The 20,226-nt window shown below is 47.6% G+C and overlaps 1 protein-coding gene across 1 annotated transcript in view; it reads right to left on the reverse strand.

Moving 5' to 3' along the window:
- Nucleotides 1–20,226, reverse strand: part of LOC126534488 (uncharacterized) — a 369,598-nt gene that overhangs the window by 105,245 nt on the left and 244,127 nt on the right. Inside the window, exon 113 of the mRNA XM_072289535.1 lies at nucleotides 10,992–11,149. Within this exon, the coding sequence (XP_072145636.1) occupies nucleotides 10,992–11,149 (158 nt within the window). The remainder of the gene's footprint in view (nucleotides 1–10,991; nucleotides 11,150–20,226) is intronic.

Raw genomic sequence — 20,226 nt, forward strand, 5'->3', positions numbered from 1 at the left:
GAAATATTTGCTTAATCCCGTATATATTCCAAGCGAGATGTGCGTTGGATCTGAGCAATGTTTTCTTTTGTATTTATTGTGGCCATCAATTATAGCTTTCTTTGGCTCTTTCGGCCGTTTTCGTGGTTGGTCGCTGGTCGGACTCGGCAAAGAAAACGTTCGTGCTCTCGTTGCTCGCTCGCTCGTTCGTTCGTTCGTTTGTTCGCTCGTTCGTTCGTTCGTTCGTTCGTTCGTTGTTCGTTCGTTCGTTCGTTCGTTCGTTCGTTCGTTCGTTCGTTCGTTCGTGCTATTCGCTTACATTGACAATCATCGTCGATGGTTTATGGACGATATTTTTTTAAACGTGTCAAATTCGGATTTTTTTTTTTTTTTGTAAGAAGGACGAGACCGCAATGAAAACTCTGCTGCGTGCAGACGGTAAAATTTTGCTTATCTCTCTTAAATACGCAATAGGTTTCATATAGGTTTAATATATAGGTAAGGACTTACATTTCAGTCGGTGTTCCTTCTACGGAGAAAAGTAAGGCTTCTTTTTTTTTTTTTTTTGTCGGTACACCTTGCTCTCGCAAGGATAGATTTAGGGAGCCTATACAAACTGCCTGTAAAAATCCTAAAGGGTCCCCTCACCTGGTAATCGAGTGTTGCGGTGCGCAGATCACGCTCTGACCACAGTGTAAAAAAGTTTAAACCCTTATACGTGAATAAGGGTGTAAATCTGTCTATAACTCCCATCCTTACACCCTGCTCGCACCTTTACACCCTTTTTGGATGTAAGGATGTGCGAGTTAGAAAGAGATTGACACCCTTAGTCACACCCACATTACTTTACAGTGCATCCTGTCTGCAAGGCATCAGGCGGTTGCACAGCGCGAAAACAGCTGAAGTGTCATACGAGACCGCACACCCTTCCTCTCGAGGAAGCCCCGCTTCCTGTCGGAGAATAAAGGTCACACGCGAGCGATGCAGGACTATCGATAGCGTTGCTCAATCGCAACTGAACTATAGATGGCAAAAAAAAAAAAAAAAGCTATCGGTAGTATCACCGTAAGTACAGAACCACGCGACGTATACCGGGTTTCAAAAAAAAAAAAAAAAGAAATTTCCGCAGGAACTTGGCGACGTTTTCCTGCATATCCCGGGCTACGTACGCGTGCTATGCAAACTGCGGTGACGATCATGCATCGATATCCGCCCTCTCGCAGTCATGGCCTCCTAGGCTATGTCGCAGTGCACGCATGACTAAGCGCTACAGACGGATAGCCCTCCGCACCGTGTCAATAGAGTACATGCATAGGCCATGTGACATGGTTGATTTGTAGTTGTCCAAGTACCGCAGGCAAAAAACCCCAACTCCTTAGAATTCTAGTATACTTGTGCATAAAGAGCAACGCCGGCATACCAGCAGACGTCCAATAAAACGTCTCACGTCAAAACGCTCTCCAGACGACATTTTACATATCTCCTCCAATAACGAACCAATTTGAAAATGTCACGCGGTAAAACGCTCTCCAGACGGCATATTATACAACTTCGAGTGTGTGACTAAAATTTCCGGCCGAGCCAACTGAGAGAGGGTTGGAGGGAAGGGAGGGCTCTTGAGGCTTTCTTATTACCGGGAACCGTAACGTGTTATGCGCGATCCTACACGTACACGCATGGACAGGCTCGCGACGCGCATGGCTTTAATTGACGCCGGGGCGCTGCGCAGTCCCAGACGACAACGGAGAGTTTTAAAGCTTCGTCAACTTCCCGCAGCTGCACTTCCCTCTCCCTTTGTCGCCCGCTCTCGCCAAAAACTCGTTGCAGCCGGCATCTCGCAAAGTCTTGGCAAGCATGCAGGCGGACTCTTTAAAACAGCACCCGTTGCCACGGAAGCGGCTATACAAACGAGTGAACGTTACGGTCGACGAGGGCGGCTAGCCTGCCCGCTGCTGCTATTTGCCTCCGCCTAACTAATGCGCGTGAAGGCGAGACGTTCTGAGACGGCGTAGGCGACGGGTGAGACGTGCTGCAGAGCCAGCATGCAGTGAGTGTGAATCACCGCGGGCTCGAAAACGGCATCGCGCGCCCATGGCCCGCGGTGCTTGTGGCCTGCTCTTTTCTCGCTTCAGTGTGCACAGCGGTGAAAGAGAGAGAGAGAGAGAGAGAGAGAGAGAGAGAGGGAGAGGGAGGGAAAAGACAGTGAAGAAGGAGAAGGAAGTAGTTCCGCGGCCTTCTTCCCGGAGAGAAGAGAACGAGGCGTTTTATTTTTAGCGCGAAAGGTTATTTTGTTGGGGGGGAGGGGGGGGGGGGGGGGCGGACATATTGCGCAGCTGCAGCTAGCTTTGCTGGAACGTTCGAGAGACCGCGGCAACAGTGTTATATAGAAGGCGGATCCGCCCTCCGCCGCTTCCCCGATAACAGCGGTGATAAAGACGTACGTAGTACATAAGACACGTGCCGAGGTTGAGTAAGGGAGGACAATAAGGCTCCACTGATAGGCGGTCAAGAGGCCGGGTCAACAACCTAACGCTATTGCTATACGCACGCCACACTGCAAGGTGGCCGTGAAATGCGCAAACATTCTTTTTTCTTTTTCTTTACTACCTTTTCGTGGACTGACGAGGTTGAACATGCCGGAGAAACACAACGGAAGGGGGGCTACGATAAGAGACTCCGTGGTGGCAGGATTGGAATTATTTTTTGACCAGCCCGGGTGTACCTCGAGCGCGTGTATGCCCAAAGCTTGGTACAAGGGCGTCCTTGCGTTCTGCCCTTATCGGAACGCGGCCGTCACGGTCGGCAGTCGAACCAACGACCGTGGCGGGTACATTGTACAAGTGCTGCATTCACCTCCATATACATGCTGGACACTTACTAAAAAATAAAAAAAAGGGGGCGAGCCTCATTTCGCTTGTTTCAACAGTCCTTACGGTGCAGATGTGAACGCGAATAAAACAGCGGCGAGAAAACTTACCTCAGTACGCGCGGAATACTGCCAACTGCATTAAAAAAAAAAAAAGAAGCCAGGAAGACAGCTCTATACATGACCAAGTGACACCGGAAGCATGCGACCACGTGACTCATAGGTCGCGGTACGTACGACACAGGCGTACAGAGCTAACGCTTTGCAATGTTTCTCATTACACGACGCGCGTCGAAGTACAGGCGCAACTCTGTTGGCACTTACGCGTCATCAGCACTGAACGCGATTTCGCAAATCGACGCAATGTGTATCGTACACATCCACGCCACGACCGGCGAAACGACGCATCCGACATTAACCTCGAAAGCTGACGATAACTATGCAAACTTATACTCCGCCGAGGCCTGCAAGTTATACTTCGATCTGGGCGCCAGACATCCCGAATCTATACACACACACACACACACACACACATATATATATATATATATATATATATATATATATATATATATATATATATATATATATATATATATATATATATATATATATATATATACTTATCCGCCAACACAGTTGACGTAACGACGTCCTAAACGACCGCAAATAATATGCCGTAGGCTCTACTCTTGAGGTTATGAACTTGCCAAGAAAAAAAAAAAAAAGGGAGGCGGCTCATGATATATCGACGTGCACCTTGGAGGGTCACACGAGACGGGTTGGCTGAGAAACTGATCGGTCGTTCCGTGCGGCATCCGCATATGCGAATCGACAAGGCAGGGAACGAGGATCGGTATACAATGACGCCAATTCACTAAAGAGAGAACGGCCACATACATTGGTGGTAGCACGATCGATTCACCTGCTGACTGACCGCGACGTTCATTGACAAACCGGCCGTCCATCGTATATACGCAAATCCGCACGGCATCTTTTTGCTGCACTTCTGTTGTAAAAAAAAAAAAAAATCTAAATGAATGTGGGGGATGCATGCATCACCCGAGGTATGGCAGGATTGAAGTAGATAAAAAGTAAAAGAATAGGGGTAAACATTGACCCACATCGCAAATTTTAAAGAAAAAAAAAGCAGGGTTATAGAACTAGAAGAACAGACATGGGGCAGTCCATCGGGCCCGCGATGCGGCCGAGAGGCTAGCTATAGGCCTTTCGGTCCCGACGCGGGAGCGACCCGCTTCGGGCTAGGAATCTAGCGCGACCTGAAGGACCCGAATAAAGTTTTTCATGCCGTACCAGTTATAGAATAAAAAAATTGGTGAGGCGTAATGGCGTCTGCTTTTTGGTGGAGAAAGGTGTTACACACCCACACGGCAGAGAGTGACCACGCCTACACGCGCTATATACGTAAACGGGGAACTGCAGACGCAAACGTTCGGAGAACTTATTCGCCGAACACACACATCCGGTCGTTGCATCCACGCTCGGAAACATCAGCGTCAGCCCGAAAACTGCGCGACGGCCGCTAGAGAAAAAAAAAGAAAAGAAAACGCGGCCGCGAGGCAGCACGTTTTGAAACCGCATACACACACACAGGCAGGCCTTCGCAATACAAAACGCTTCGGGAGGAGCACTCCAAGACGCGCGAAAACGCGTTCGCAGCAGATACGCGTCGGTTCAACGCCTGGACTGAGGCGCAGTCCTGCTCCACTGAGCGACAATAAAGTTTCTCTCTCTCTCTCTCTCTCTCTCTCAACGCCGCGCCAAGTCGCAACGAAACGAAAGCCACTCCTCCTTGAGTTCAGCGGAGTAGACAAACAAAACCTCAGCGGCAGTGCGACTTATATACAGTTATAGAGTGGCTGCCAGCCGTCATGTGTATAGTTTCGAAATTGCAAACACGGAAAGTCTGCTACAGTGTCTGCGACTCGCCAGATGAAGTCATCGGCTTCTATTAGGTTGCGCACGCGTCGCTGTGTGTACCGTTGTATTTACGTGCATGGCGGCCGCACTCGACTCGTAGAAATGGAAACTGCCGATACCGTATAGCTTGTGGCGCATGCAATGAGCTAATTAGACTATACGCGCGTACATACTACCTCGTGCTGGCCGCGCACGCACCCGGATGATCTTGCTTTTGTTTCCCAACAACATTCTCAGACTACAGCGTGTATCGCGACAGAAAGGTGAGGAACAAAGCTTTCTCTTTCTTTCTTTCTTGCGTTCCGAGTATAATATCCAAGAAAAATGGCCGGAGGGGTGGAGCCGCGCAGTAGAGGAGCACCGCACATGCGCAATGCGGGGTATCCCCACCAGAAGAAAGATAGCAAGTTACATTTTCGTCCACTTTTACGTCCCTTATAACTAAGCTCGGCGCACGCTTGCCCCGTCTGGGCGGATGTGCTCAGTTCAACGCACTGTGCACGTATATACACTATATACTATACATGTATACGCCTACACGTAATTCCAGCCAGAGCAGCGACGCCGCAGCATCGACCCATTCCGCACATCGAACGTCACGTTCACAAGCGCGTATAGTGAAAACACATGCGCCGCGCGCGCAGCTGTAACTTTAGGCTGCACCGTACAACACGGAGAGTGTGCTGCATGCAGGCTGCGATGTTGCGGAGCCTTGTACGCACGATCGTGGCGCGTGTACGTACACCCCGATATAACTGCAGCTGCCGCTGCAAAATACGAGCGCCTCTACGAACGTTTCTTTTTCTTTCTTTTTTTTATTTGCTGGAAAGTTGCTATATAGACATGTGGCTTATGTTGAGCATAGAGAATTGATAAAAGCCCTCGAAGCCAAAACGAATGTAAACATCTCTGGTATATGCAATTTTGATAGATCACCGCAAATATTTCACGAGTAATCTGTCCATCGTAGACAACAGCCTCTTCCGGCCTTTTAGTGACCTGGAATCGCCGGACTAATCTCCACACTCTAAAACAATATTGCAACCTTTGGGTTGTATCTTGCCACACAACGATAATCGTCATCTGTCTTGAGCGCATTTCCTCTCGTTAATATTAAATTATGGGGTTTAACGTGCCAAACCCACTTTCTGATTATGAGGCACGCCGTAGTGGAGGACTCCGGAAATTTCGACCCCCTGGGGTTCTTTAACGTGCACCTAAATCTAAGTAGACGGGTGTTTTCGCATTTCGCCCCCATCGAAACATTTCCTCTCTTTAACGCTGCGAGCCTGGTATACTTCCCAGTAACGAACGGCATGCGCGTCATCAGGACGACATAGCATTCCCGACAGGAAAGTATAGCGGGCGCGGCGTTTTCAAGAAAGGAAACGCAAGCAAGGCAGATGACGATTATCGTTGTGCGGCAGATATACACCCCAAATGGTGTACCTTCGTCTAAGAGTGTACTCGGCCGTCCGAAGTACTATATAGTTTACTCAGGGGCAGCTCGTGACGCGCGACTAGAGTGTGCTGGTACACCCTATAGTGTCAAATCGCGCGGTGACACTTAGCGACCAATATATAAGCTCAGGCCTCCGAGAACTGCGTCGCGGGGCAGCGCGCCGCGCCGGAAATATCGGAGGCCACGTTGCTTCACGAGCTGCGGGGTGAGCTTTTACTGCACTTCTTGCGGGAAGTTCTCACCTATCCTTCCGTAAAGCGCTGGACTGAACTGTTGCTATCTTCCGGGCGACAGAGTATCGTGCCTTGCTTGGCCAAACTATTACAACCTTCTTTTCCGCACCACTCCTCATCACCATGTGACACGAATGGTCGGACTAATACATAATCTGTATACCGACCGACTGGCCGACTGATAAGAGCCTGGACAGAGCTTTTCAGACCTCCTCCCGATGACTGTCTACATATCCCAGGTTAGAATAACAAAGTTATTAATATTGCTAATCATACCGATTAATCACACACTCTTCTCGATCTCTATAGCTGCTTCGCATCGCCCTATGCAGTTGTCTTTTTTTTTTTTAACGCACTCGACCGATGCGCGCGTATACACATATACCAACGTTCCAAGTCTTTCATGAGCGCAATTTTCTTTTCCCCGACCATTAATCGCGCAGAGTATTACGCCGCGAAAGCTTCCGCTTACCGAACGCCGCAATCTGCGGGGCGACGGGATGGCGCGCCGGTCAAAAAGCGGGCAGGTGCAGCTACATCGCCGCAGCAATTAACGGAAACTCCGAAGAACTTGCGCAAACTGCGCGCCCGCGCGGTTATATAGTTATTCCGCGCACGCAAGACCGCCGTTCTATCCCCACATCCTTATTATTATTATTTTTTCTTCCTTATCGGCCAGCACGCACGATCGCGCGCATTCAGAGGACAAATCTCCGTAAGTGAAATCAAGGATCACGCAAGCCCCGCGCAGTTCCGGGAATGTCGTGCTTTGGGCCACGCACGAATGTGCATTCCGGCATTACGTATAGGCTATATCTCTCTCTCTCTCTCTCTCTCTCTCTCTCTCTCTATATATATATATATATATATATATATATATATATATATATATATATATATATATATATATATATATATATATATATATATATATATATATATATATATAAATATATATATATATATATAGACACACACACAAACGGCTCAGCGTGCAGCTAAGGCTCAGTGGCTGAGGCTTGTCGCCGCCGAGCACTACTAGGTCGCGGGTTCGACCCCCCGACGACGCCGCGGCCCCGACGCAGCCCGAACGCACAAACGCACTTTAGCTGAACGCTAAAGAACCCCGCGCGGTCAAAATCATTTCCGTAGGCCCCACCTTATACACTATATAAGAAAAGTTTACACCCTTTGGGTATTTAGCATCTTGCCACACAACGATAAACGTCATCTGTCTTGTCCACATTTCCTTTCTTTAACGCTGCGAGCCACGTACTATTTTTCAGTAACGAACGTCATGCGCGTTATCGGCACGACGTAGCATTGCCGACAGGAAAGTATAGCGGGCGCGGCGTTTTCAAGAAAGGAAACGCAAGTAACGCAGACGACGATTATTGTTGTGTGGCAGATATACACCCCAAAGGGTGTAAACTTTAATTTTAGAGTGTAGTACAGCCTGAAAATTTGTTTACGCCCTTTGGGGTGTTATGTTGTCTCCGAACAATCGTCATCTGCGCCTTGTCATGCGCTTCCTTTCTTCAAAACGCTTCGCTCGTTAGTTTCCTGTTGAGAATGATGTGTCACGTTGACAACGCGCAAGCCTTTTGTAGCATGGAAATACATTGTAAAGCAATTTACGCACTTAAAATTGAATACGAGTGTAAATCATCTATAACTCACACTCTTACGCCCCCAAAAAGGGTGTAAGGGCGTGAGTCACAGATCGATTTACACGCATATTCAGTTTTAAGATTGTAAATTATTTTACAGTGTACTGGACGGGCAGCGTTTAAGAAAGTACATTGGCACGCAATATGTGTATATATATATATATATATATATATATATATATATATATATATATATATATATATATATATATATATATATATACAGGTGACGATTATTGTTTCTGGACAGGCTTCCAAATGATGCAAACTACTTTTAGAGCGAATATATCAGAATAAACAATTTAGCGCCCTTTTTGGTGTATAAAGGGTGTTTACTTCCTTCATGACTAACAACTTCATCCATAAGGGCTAAGTTCGAACCATATCGATGGAAACAAACGGAGTTTTATTTTTCTGCGACTTTTCTTCGTGACACGCATAAACGTGACGGTATACCTGCGACAGACGACAAGAAAACTGCACGACATAAACTTTAAACAGCGATAACTATCAAATTCTCGTGTTACATATCTTACTGCAAACAAGATGGTCAGAATTACAATAGTTTTCAACAACAGATTTTCACAGCGGCGCAACTGTAGTCTGAACTCGCCGTCGTGCATAATAAACTCTTATATAACCTTAAGTGTAATCGTGTATAGTCGTGAGACAAACTAGCACCTTAATGGATGTCAAAAGCTTTATGGTATAAGCAGAGAGTCTTTCAGAGCTCACGAAGGCTTCACTTTGAGCCGTTAAGATCAATCGATCGATCGATCGATCAATCAATCAGATACACTAAACGATCAAGAAATGCACTCTCAGGTCAGTTTTGAAAGACAGTAGATATTTCGGTGAGTGAGTGAGCTGAGAATTTTGAAACACGCATGCTGCAGGACGCGCAGTTTATAAAGAGGTTAACTCCTGTTCATCTATCCGCATTACCCGGATGTATATACACACACACACAATCCCGGCGCGATGTCGCCTCAGCTACGTCACGTCCAAGGGCGCGGTGATTCGGAATATATATATACGACCACGCTGGTGTTACAAATACCCCGGCGATGAGCTGTCGGCGATAAGCGACTTTCCGCCTCTCCTAGAAGTTACAAGAATTTCGTGACTTAAAACAAGGCGGGGAGACTTTTTTTTCTTCTTCATTCGGTTCAAGCTGTGATAGAGGCGTTCGAGAGGTCCGCTTCCGCTATGACGCACATCCGGAAACGGCAAAGGCGGCTGACGTTCAATATAGACCAGCGGCGCAACGTCTAATCCTGGTACGCTGTTATTTAAATGAATGTGAAGGAAGAAAGAGGTTAAGAATAGACTAAGTAGACATATCTAACCAGGCTATGCTAATCCCGTCTGGAGGGGCTTCTTGGCGCTATGTCCCCGTTTTTTTTTTTTTTTTTTTTTTTTTTACAAAGTATTTCCCGTTGTTAAATAGTGAGCTTCAAACATATGTTGAACCATCTGTATCCGGTGTCTCCTTCAGTTAGCACAACCTTTTTCAAAGCGTCATGGAGCACATAGCTCGATTCAGCCTGTTCAGGTGGATTGGCTGAAGAAGCGGCAGTCATGCGGCTGCAGAGAAATCGCATTGTCCTAGGTGAAGGATTCAATTATGTTTCTAAATAATCACGTTATAGGGCACATGCTGCAATTGCGAAATTGAAGACAACTAGTGCTGTGAAACAATCTACTTAGCAGGAATTATAAGACTACCACCACATTCAAATAATTAATCCTTCCCCAATATAAAGAGCAGCTAAAAAGAGTGCATTGGCGCTCTGGTTTGAGATCCTCCAGAACAGGGACACTTTTACGTCATTAACTATAGAACGCCAATGGATTTATTTGCACATTTTGCCATACATTTCAACACTATCCACATACGGTATTAGCACTATCGTTCTACCTTCACCACTATTCATATATACTGCTTTTCCCCAACTGCGCACCGAGCATGCGCACTCGGTGGCAGGGGGTAACGGGGTATATATATATATATATATATATATATATATATATATATATATATATATATATATATATATATATATATAACACTGTGCCAAAAGTGCTAAACTGCTGAACTATAGAGTACTGTTCTTGATTCTTCGTTATGCATTCCGTCTCCCCACATGATTCACGAACGCGACGACCAACACACGAACTGCGCCGCAGCCTTCTTCCTTTTTCTTTTTCACGGAATAATCTACCGCCATAATCTACAGGCAATGACCACGTTTCATAACTGTAAATCTAGCTTTCCCGTGAGGCATTTTGTCAAGCTAAGTGCGGTGTCATTTTTTCGCAATTAGCGCGCGCTTGTGCGATGGTATATGGAAAAAGTAGACGTGACTCTCGCGATAAAACTACGCTACAGGGACAAGCTACGTCATGCGCAGCTAGCACTGCAATCGTCTTCATTTGAACCATCAGCGGTGCCACCGTTAGTTAAAAAAAAAAAACGCGCCATGCAGAGAAGCGAACTTGCAAAATATAAAAATGATCTATCCCCAACTTGATTCCATTCAATATTCTTCCTAATATGGAAGAAAAACAAGCAATCGAACGGGAAAATGGCAGACTATACATAGCATGCACGTGACGTCACATACGCTGCTGTCGTCTGCTTCCGCTACCTTCCGCCATCTTGGGGAACCTTATCAACAGGCGCGCGCATAGGCGCATGGGTTCTCCAACATGGCGCCGCCGTAAACCGGAAGTCGCGGAGTATCCTTGTATGACGTACGTGCATACTATGTATAGCAATTTAGAAGAAGGGGGCGGGGCGGGGGGAGGGGTCAAGAAACATACGCATGCGCACTTACTGTGAGTGGCGGTCGCGCAGCGCCTGGAGTTCGTTCCTGAGTGCGGTGGCCGCCGGCTGCGACGCCCAGTCGAGGTAAGACAACACGGGCTCCGCTTTTCTGCCGGCCTCGTCCACCTGTGCGCCCAGGGGCTCTCCGGTCACCTGAGACAGCAGGCTCTGCAGGGAGCGGGAGGATGGACGGCGTTCGTCACACCGCTGGGGCAAGTGACGATGAAGCAGGCGCCCGCGGATGGGGCGGTTACGAGACGCGGACTTATTCTACACACGTGGGAGTGGCGCAGAACACGCGCTGCCACAAAGAAAGATACACACGCGCAGACACTTCGTCGATCGGCGTGTCGAGAGCTCTTCGCTGGACAAACGACGCACACCGTGTCACAGAACTCGCGCTACTGGTCGGGGTTGAAAAACGACAACTGCGCAGTTCACAGCGAAGTGTATACGGCTGATGCACCTCTTCTAGTAGAACAGCCGGGAGCTTTCTCTGTACTTTATATCATAATTTCTTTTCGACAGCAAAACAGAGCAGACGATTGTGCTGAAGTGCGCAGACGACGTCCGTTATACAGACGATACTAACTACAGAAGAAACCGGCAGCAGGTGACACCGGTAAGTTGCACAGACGATACCAGCTACAGACGAAACCGGTCGCAGACGGTGCCGTTTGCAGACGACAATGGCAGCAGACGAGGGCGCCGGTTGAAGATAGCTTATACACACGATAAAAGTTACACAACACGTATAAACTTCGAGCAGCCGTTCAAGAACCTTGTGGCCGGAAAGAGGTACCTAAACGTTCTGCCCGAAACCTAAACTATACAGGGGGAGTGAAGGGAGGTTTATAGATATCCGAAGCTAGGGGTTGTGCCTCTGGTTTTCACAAACTGTTCGTCGAAACTGGAACGTGCGCTAAGGTAGACGAAGTCCGAACGTCCCACGTCGGGAGGGGGGCTTGTGTCAGGTATCCTCGCTTGAGATTGTCGTCGCAGTCTAGCAGACGTCGCGCAGACGTCGCAAAGTCACCAGCCGATAACGGAAGGGTCCGTCCACGCAGAACGTTGAATAACATAATCGTCCATCGTTTCGTGTATGCGTTCGCCGCACAAGGGTCTAATGCATACGGTTCACGTTGGGTATCTACTACTACAAGAGCCGGTTGCCGCGGAGCAGTCGATAACGGACGACCAATCTTGCAGCGCCGAAGAGCACATGCAGACGACGACGGCGGCCGAATTCGGTGGGACACGCTTTTCTGATCACACAAAAAGGCGGTCACCGAACGTATGCATATATATCGCCACGACCTCGCGTTACTTTCCAATCGGGACTCGTGAACAGAACACAGCAAACTGTCCTACAGCTGCAGCGTTCCGTCTGCCTGCCTCGCACAGCGCGATGACGATGTCCTTGCTGGCCAAGCGAAAAGAGCGTCGTCGTCTGGTTGCCGCAGCAGACGACGCAGATGCTGTTCCTGCAGGTCGCGCGCTAGGCACACGGCGCGCAGGCGTCAAGCTAGCCAGCCTTCTCTCTACACAGGAAAGAGCGATGCTAATTTTAGGAAGCGCCCTTTCTCCTCTCGTCTTCGCCTCCATCCCAGACTTTGCCTCTTCCCGTTTCCGACGGCGACCGCGACGGGATATATGCACTACTGCTAAAGGTACGCACGCACACACACACGAAGACGAGAGAGAGAGTATGTGTGCGTGTGTGACGCCAAAAAAGAAGGCATTCTTTGGAACGAGGCACCGGCGGCAGCAAACTAGCAACAGACGGCACGCTCGTTGCACGTGGGTTTGCGGTCGAGGTCCTCTTTCTTTAATTCTTTCTTTCGTTTGTCGCAATAAAGCCAGGTTCTTGAGCGTCAGAATAACAGCGCGCCTCAGAAAATCGCGACGGCCAGGGATGAGCAGGACAGTGAATGATGACACAGAAATTCGCAAGGATGACGAATAAGAATGCTCCGCAGTCTTTCATACGGCGCACTGAAGTTTTTTTGTTCTTTTTTTAAAGCAGAGACGAGGAGAGGGAAAGCGAGAGAGAGCGAGTGCAGGAGTGTCGGGAGGGTCCAGACGAGCAGTCACTCACAGCATACAGGCCTGCGAGCCCCTGTTATACGCTCGTAGTAAGCCTCGGTTGCGCTTCACTGCACTGCTACTGAGCTTTGCCAGCTGCCGCTGTTTAGGGTGATACTCATGGCCTTCCTCTGAGTGGCTCTCCACAACTTTCTTTTTATCTCTCCCTCTTTCTTTCTTGCTTACTTCCCTTCCTTCCTTCTTTTTTTTTTCATGCAGCCGAGCTAAGGAGTGTTTCTCTTTCAGGACGAGTTAGGGGCACTGAGTACTCAAATATATATATGCTGTACATGGACGCTAAATTGTGCCTTGTAAACACGACCTTGTGTAGGGTAGGTAGGCATGACACCTACCCATAGCCACATTGGACGGGCCGATTATGGATGATATACTGCTGCGAAGCATATAATACACTCGGCTTCCGCGTGCACGTACCACACGCAAAGATGGAGTACTGGCGACCCCTTTTTTTGAAGGAGTAACTGCTTTTACGATATTTTAACTCCCCTCTCAAGCAGAGTACTTGTGCTATGCAATGGAGTATGCCTCCACTCTGCTCGACTCCACGCAGTCAAAGTACACTCCACAGGGGGAGTGGAATGTACTCTCTGTCGGGGAAGTGAACAATTGTAAACGGGAGTTAAATATTGGACGAGGTACTGCAAACACTCTGTTTGCTCCTGTAGAGCTAATACTGTCAGACTCGCAGCGTTTATAGGGACATTTCTTATAACGGGCTCTTCTGCCCCCTCCGCACGCACACGCTTTCCACCTCTTTCCCGATTCGGAAGACGTCCGAGGGTCCCGGATTCGACCCCCCGCGTGAGGTTGAAACACGCCAAGACTTGCGACACTGCACGTATCGAAAAAAAAAATGTTCTATCGTGCACCGGGCGAAGGTCTGTACATGCTCGGTGCCAGGAACTTCGACAGGGGCGTCGTCTTCCCGACGGGGCGCGGCCTTCAGTCGACCTCCCCCCCCCCCCCCCCGCACCCCCCGCCTCCTGCTCTTCTATAAAGGTTGCTCAAGAAAAGCGGCTGGGAGTCATGGAGACAGCGAGTTCCGGGGTCCCTGTTTGGCCAAGTCCACTCTCGATCAATAAGCGTTTCGAAATAGCGCAACAACTCACTGCTACGCGCTCTAAGGAAAAAAAAAGTTGTCGCACCGAAACAAGGTGAGTTTTTAGAAAGTTACGCAACACGCAGGTTGGAGTGCGGCATGTCGTCACAACAACCACCGGCACCACCACCATTACCGCCATCACGACAGCTGTCGTCGTAATCACCATCAACTGAATTAAGACATGTGCCTCGAAGACAATGGTGTTGCAAGAGAAACCTGATGACTGAGAATCTCAGGGTCGTACTGGCCCAATAAGAACACCCGTACTGTGTGCCAAAGGGACACTGATTAAAAAAAAATTACATTAATTTAAACTGATAATTTACTGTTTCAAAATGTCATTTCCGTTAATTTCGCGATAAGAGGTTGATTAATTACGAGGATATGAAATGAAACCCAAACCTCAATTTTCTGAATTTCGCGCCGGAACTCCAGCGCCAGTACGTTAGTGTGCCGTCATGAATTTTAATGCATTTTCTCCTACTTGGGCAATTATCGCGCAGTAAAAGGCTCAGAAACTCATTAATTTCAGTCTCTGGCTCCACTAAAATGTAATGTACAGTCTATCGTTACCGATATATCATATCCTGGTTCTGGCACGTAAAACCCCGGAATAAAATTTTTTTTCAATTTAATTAATTAAAGATGACCGTGCAGATACCATCGAAATTGATGACATCACAGCGAGCTACCTAGAGAGCTTCAAAGCGACGTCGCCAGCGTTTTTCGTTCTTACGTTCTTTTCCGGTTTACGAAGCAACCCCTCATGATAAGAGTGGCCTTCTTTTTTCGTATACTTGTATAGGTATCGTAATTTACTATAGAGCTACCTTATGCTTCTCTTTGGCGTGTCTTCCAACCCTCCAATTTTTTCAGCTAGAGAGCGAGGGCAGGCTACGTGATGCGATCCCCGTGCGAGATTTTGGTGTTAACGAACTTGCAGTAAACTCGAAAAGAACTTCTTTTAAAGTTGTCAGGCAAACGCACGGGTCACTCACTGTATAGGTGCACTCTATTAAAGGAAATGTGCACACGACTCACTCTCGCACGGAAGCGCTCATAACAGTGCTCCAAAGCTAGGGCCGAATTCCCAAAGGTTTCAGTTCGCAAGTGCCCTTTGCCATTGGCAGAACGCCTTGGCTAATGATATGTCCGGCGCCAGGATTGGCTTAAGTTTTCGCTTACGAACAATTCCAGGGTAAGAGTTTTGTTTTGTGTGAATACAGGCCGAGATGAGCGATCCCATTTTGCAAGAAAGACTGAAGAAAGAAACATTCCTTTGTCAATGGATGCTTGCCAAACGATTCATTCACACCGGCCATTTTTCTTTCCAGGAAGGCGGATGAAATGTAGAAGTTATATTCCCTTCAGTTCCAATGAGCTGTTCCGTTTAACATTGGACGGTACTGTACGCCGTAAAAACGCGTACTCGTGCTTAGCAAGGCGATGTTTAATAAAAAGGTGTACTAGAAGTGCACAAATTGCATATAACATTTTCTGGCTGCATATGATCTTGAGCATAAGGGAGTAAATTTTTCGGATGTACCCTTCTCGGATTTCTTTAAGCAAAGGAATAAAGCCTACGCCGAACATTTTGCCCCCAAAAATCAAAGCTCTCGAAGATACCATTTTCTGATCTTTTTCAGCAGAATAGTATACCCTGCGCAAAAAAAAAAAAAAACGATTCTTGCCGCGAAGGGAGTAAACCTTTCAAAAATACCCTTCTACGATCTCTGTGAAAAAGGAAGTGAAGGCCGCGCCAAAGAGAGTAATGATCCTTTTTTCTCATAGGATGTAGACTCTTTGAAGACACTCCTTTTTGACACCTTTGAGCGAGGGAGTAAAACCTGTGTTTAAAGGAGTAACCGCTGTTAATTTTGCCATTTTCTTTTTTTTTTTTTTTGTCTCCTTGCGGCGCCGGCGCTACACATAAACATAAACACACATAAACGAGACTTCTACTCTGGGCTAGCTGGGATGCGTTCGACATGGCAAACAGTGCAGCCGACATGGGACAAAACTAAACAAGACTTCTCTCGTCGTCTGTGATATTCGCCACGTTGCACGTATAAAAATTGAGGCCTCTAGCCTGAAATAAACGGGGGTAGTTTCAACAAAGGCTCCCTTCACAGGAAACACGTTTGATGGAACACACTCCCGTCGCATCTGCGACGTTGAAGCCCTGCCAACTGTCAACTTTACATCCGCAGTAAAATGAGCGAGTGTTTGTCTTTCGCCGTCCTGTTCCCTGCTTCGCGCACCTCTGCAACCATAAAGTGCGAAATTGCGCCTCTCTCGTTCCGAAAAACTCAAAACGGTGCACGCACATACAAAAGTTTCAGAGAAACAACACGACAGCCAATTCGGGACCGGGCACCGCTGACTTCCTGTTTTCCCATCGACATTTCTCATTACTGTCCTCTGGTGACGCTGCCCTCCAAGAAGGGCACACTGACCTTGACTACTGCTCTGCCCCCCCCTCCCCCCTTAAATAAAAGGTACGGTAGCATGTATATCTGTCACAAATCTACGCACCTTACCAATTATACAGCTGGCATCCGGACGGGGCCCACCGCAATGAACAGCAGCGCGTTATCTCGAACCAACTGACAAGAACATACCTTCAGCGTCATCTCGATCATTCCTTCTCCCCCCTCCCTTCCTCATTCTCTCCCCATCTCTATTCGTTGCCTGAATTTTTTTTCTAACCTCTATTTTTTGTTCGCGGGTTCCTGAGATTCGCACTCTCAAGTGTTGGCGAGACCCGCGACAGCGGGGCCAAAGTCCGCACCGCCTTGGGAACGACGACTCAACGCGTCCTCCGAAGAGGAAAGTTCAGCAACAGAAAGGGGAGAGAGGGGGTGGCGAGGGGGCGTTCGCGCGATAAAAGCGTGCAGTACTGCGGAAGCTACAGAGAGCTCCGTGCGGTGCGGCCAAAGCCACGGGTCGTATCAGCTAACCAGAAAAAGAGAAGCAGAAGACAGCCTCGTAACTTTACTTTTTTTCCCGACAATGTCGCTAGGCCGCGGCCGAAAACGCTGCACCTTTTTAGCGAAAAGTCTCGAATTGATAGTGGTGATAACTTCCTCATTGTTCTGTCCTTCTTTTATTTAATAGTTCCCTAGACGTCTTCGTTAATATGTTTTTAACTATAGCTTTAATGTACCTAGTGCGATGACGAGGCAACGGCGGGAACGTGAAATGAGAAAGCAAACCACAATTACGTGAAACGCAGTATCACACTTTTAGATATCTTGCTATAGAAACGCTTCTTTAGAAATGCATATAGACAAGCATCTAAAGGTCACTAAAATGTCACTAAGGCCCAAAAAAGGCAAAGTTAGCTTGCTAAATTTGGCGATTTTCTCGCTAGGTTACGAATACTTGAAGAAGGGATCCTCTACTGTTCGTCCGCCTCCTATCGACTTCCGCGCAACGCCAAATAAATAGACGTGTCACGGAAGTATTAGTATTGACAGTATTGGGAGCCCACAATGGTCGGCCCTTCATCTAATTTCCTTCTCTGAAGCATGCAGCCGGGTCTCCTTATTGATTGGCTGACAGGAACCCAATAGGCTTCGCTATGGTGGTTACGTTCGCTACACTGCACGTATTCTCTGAGACGGCGCATAGCAACAATGCCCTCGACTAAATACACATGCATCCGCAAACTCGTTGTCTGCTGTGGAAAATTGTGAGCAGACGCTGTTACGTAGCTCGCTTATAAAAGTAAAGCGCAAGACAGACGTGCGCGGACAAACGTGGACACGACGGGAACTCGCCTGAGCCCAATATAACTCTGAAGAACTTCTGCTTCGGGTTTCTGCTTTGGATATATCGAGAAATGTACATTTTTAACAAGAGTATCGATTTTGACGAAGACCAGAGGGACAGTGACAAAACAGCAAACAGTGATTCAATACGACGCCGTGTGGAGTCGCTCTTCTCGCTGTTCTGCCGATCGTCTGTCTCTGCTCTTACATCGTAGTCTCTGGATATATCCGTTTCATAATAGATGAGCGAAAAGTGCAACAGTACCAGCCTCAGAATTGCTACTACGGCCTTAAAGCCCAGTCTCGTAACTTAGGGATACGGAGTAAACGAACATTAATGATTACTTAGGTAGGACAGTGGGAGAAAAAATATAGTAAAGGGAACAACAACAACAACAAAAAAAAAAAACCCAGACTAATCAGGGGTGTTCTCCCCAGGAATAAAAAGTCGCATTTATACAAAAACAAGATAAAAATAAAAATTCTGATCGAAATCCAGAACGACAGAAAGCTGAGCTAGTTGGTAAGGATTCATAATGCAAAAAGGAGGTGAGGCGTGCAGACAGGACCCAAGAGTAGAGAAGTGGACAACATGAACGCCGCGTTCGTGTTGTCCACTTCTCTACTCTTGGGTCCTGTCTGTACACCTCACCTCTATTTTGCATTAGAAATCCGAACCGCCCATAGTGTGCGTGCGTACACGACCAAAGACCAAGGAATGGTGAAGGCCAATATACATATATATATAGAGAGAGATAATCGATTTTATTACGGTTAAACCCCTGTATAGACCGCAGCTCGGACAACGAAGACATCTGTGCTATCGTGAACACCAGGAGCCCAACGGGAAAATTCAAATAAGAACAGCAGGACTGGAACTGTTTTTCGTATTCGGGGAACGTGCTAGCATGCTTGATGAACAACTTCGGCGCGCCGTAATTCGTTCAATACGGGAACAAATACGGTAACAACAACAAACTGCACCTCCATATGAAATGTGCCAAACCAAACTATCGCACATTTCGCGCTGGCAATTTCAACGTTTCTGTTCTTTTCATCTGTCCACGAGAGTCAGGCACACACACTGCATGCAGCGACCGTGAACATTTAGCAATACTCCGCCGCAGCAAGAGCGAAAAGTCTCACACCGTTTGCGAACGTTGCACGATATTTATGGCACTAAAGAAACCGCAGGGTTTAGCTGCCAAGTGAGCACCGCTCCGTCTATAAATACGTAACACGAGCGCACGCTTCGGGAACCGCGCAACCCTCCCGCGCGCCCCGCTGCGGCACCGGCGGGAACTCGACGCCCGGCGAGCGCTACGATGAGGAGCTCGGCGATGGCTGCGGAATGCCGCCGCCACGTGAGCAGCGATCGCTGCGGTAAACAGGCAGGGGTGCGTGGCCATCCGTCTCCGGTTGATGTGGAACGAGCACAGTGAAGTGCGGTAACGGCCATTGGTCGAGGGGGGGGGGGGGGGGTCTAAATTTCTAGAAGGGGCAAAGGGGCGTGCTGAGGGCAGATATCATTTTTAATATATATATATTGTGAGCATTATATTACTCCTTCGTCTTCATCTGTATATATTCATCATCATAGCCAGCGTCATCATCTTCAGCGCGCGACCTGCTAAATAAACCGTCGAGGTTAACAGCTGTCTCGCAATACATATACGATAAGAAGCCAACAAACAATAAAGCCAAGGACAGGATAGCAGAAATTTCCCCTATGGCTGTCCTTGGTGCCATTGTGCTTATGATACGGCTAATAAATATGGGGCCCCTCGATGTGTGTCTGTGTATATATATATATATATATATATATATATATATATATATATATATATATATATATATATATATATATATATATATATGGTGCAACTGACGGTGGTCTGCTATGGCAGGACCACCGTCCTGCCTGACAGCTGTCTGTCGGTGCAACTTACGGCACGTCAGTTGCACTTCGCTCCTCGAAGAAGCTCTGGACGTGTGTCGAATGAGCTCCTGAACAACGCTCTGCAATGCGGCGAAGGCGGTTTAAATCCGGAATCCCGGACTTCAAAACAGATGCGCGACGTAATGCCAACGCATCGCCACATAATTAAAAAAAAAATATTTCACTCCGAAAATGGCAATTATAAGAAGCCATACTGCAGGCGCATTGCCGACTAACGTATACACCTGTAAACTCGGAAACCGGTTCATTAACTCCGACGTCCCGTCTTTGTGAAGTCCGACCACGCGGAGTGTATACTCCATTT

Source organism: Dermacentor andersoni, chromosome 7, assembly GCF_023375885.2.
Source record: "Dermacentor andersoni chromosome 7, qqDerAnde1_hic_scaffold, whole genome shotgun sequence".
Taxonomy (NCBI): Eukaryota; Metazoa; Arthropoda; class Arachnida; order Ixodida; family Ixodidae; genus Dermacentor; species Dermacentor andersoni.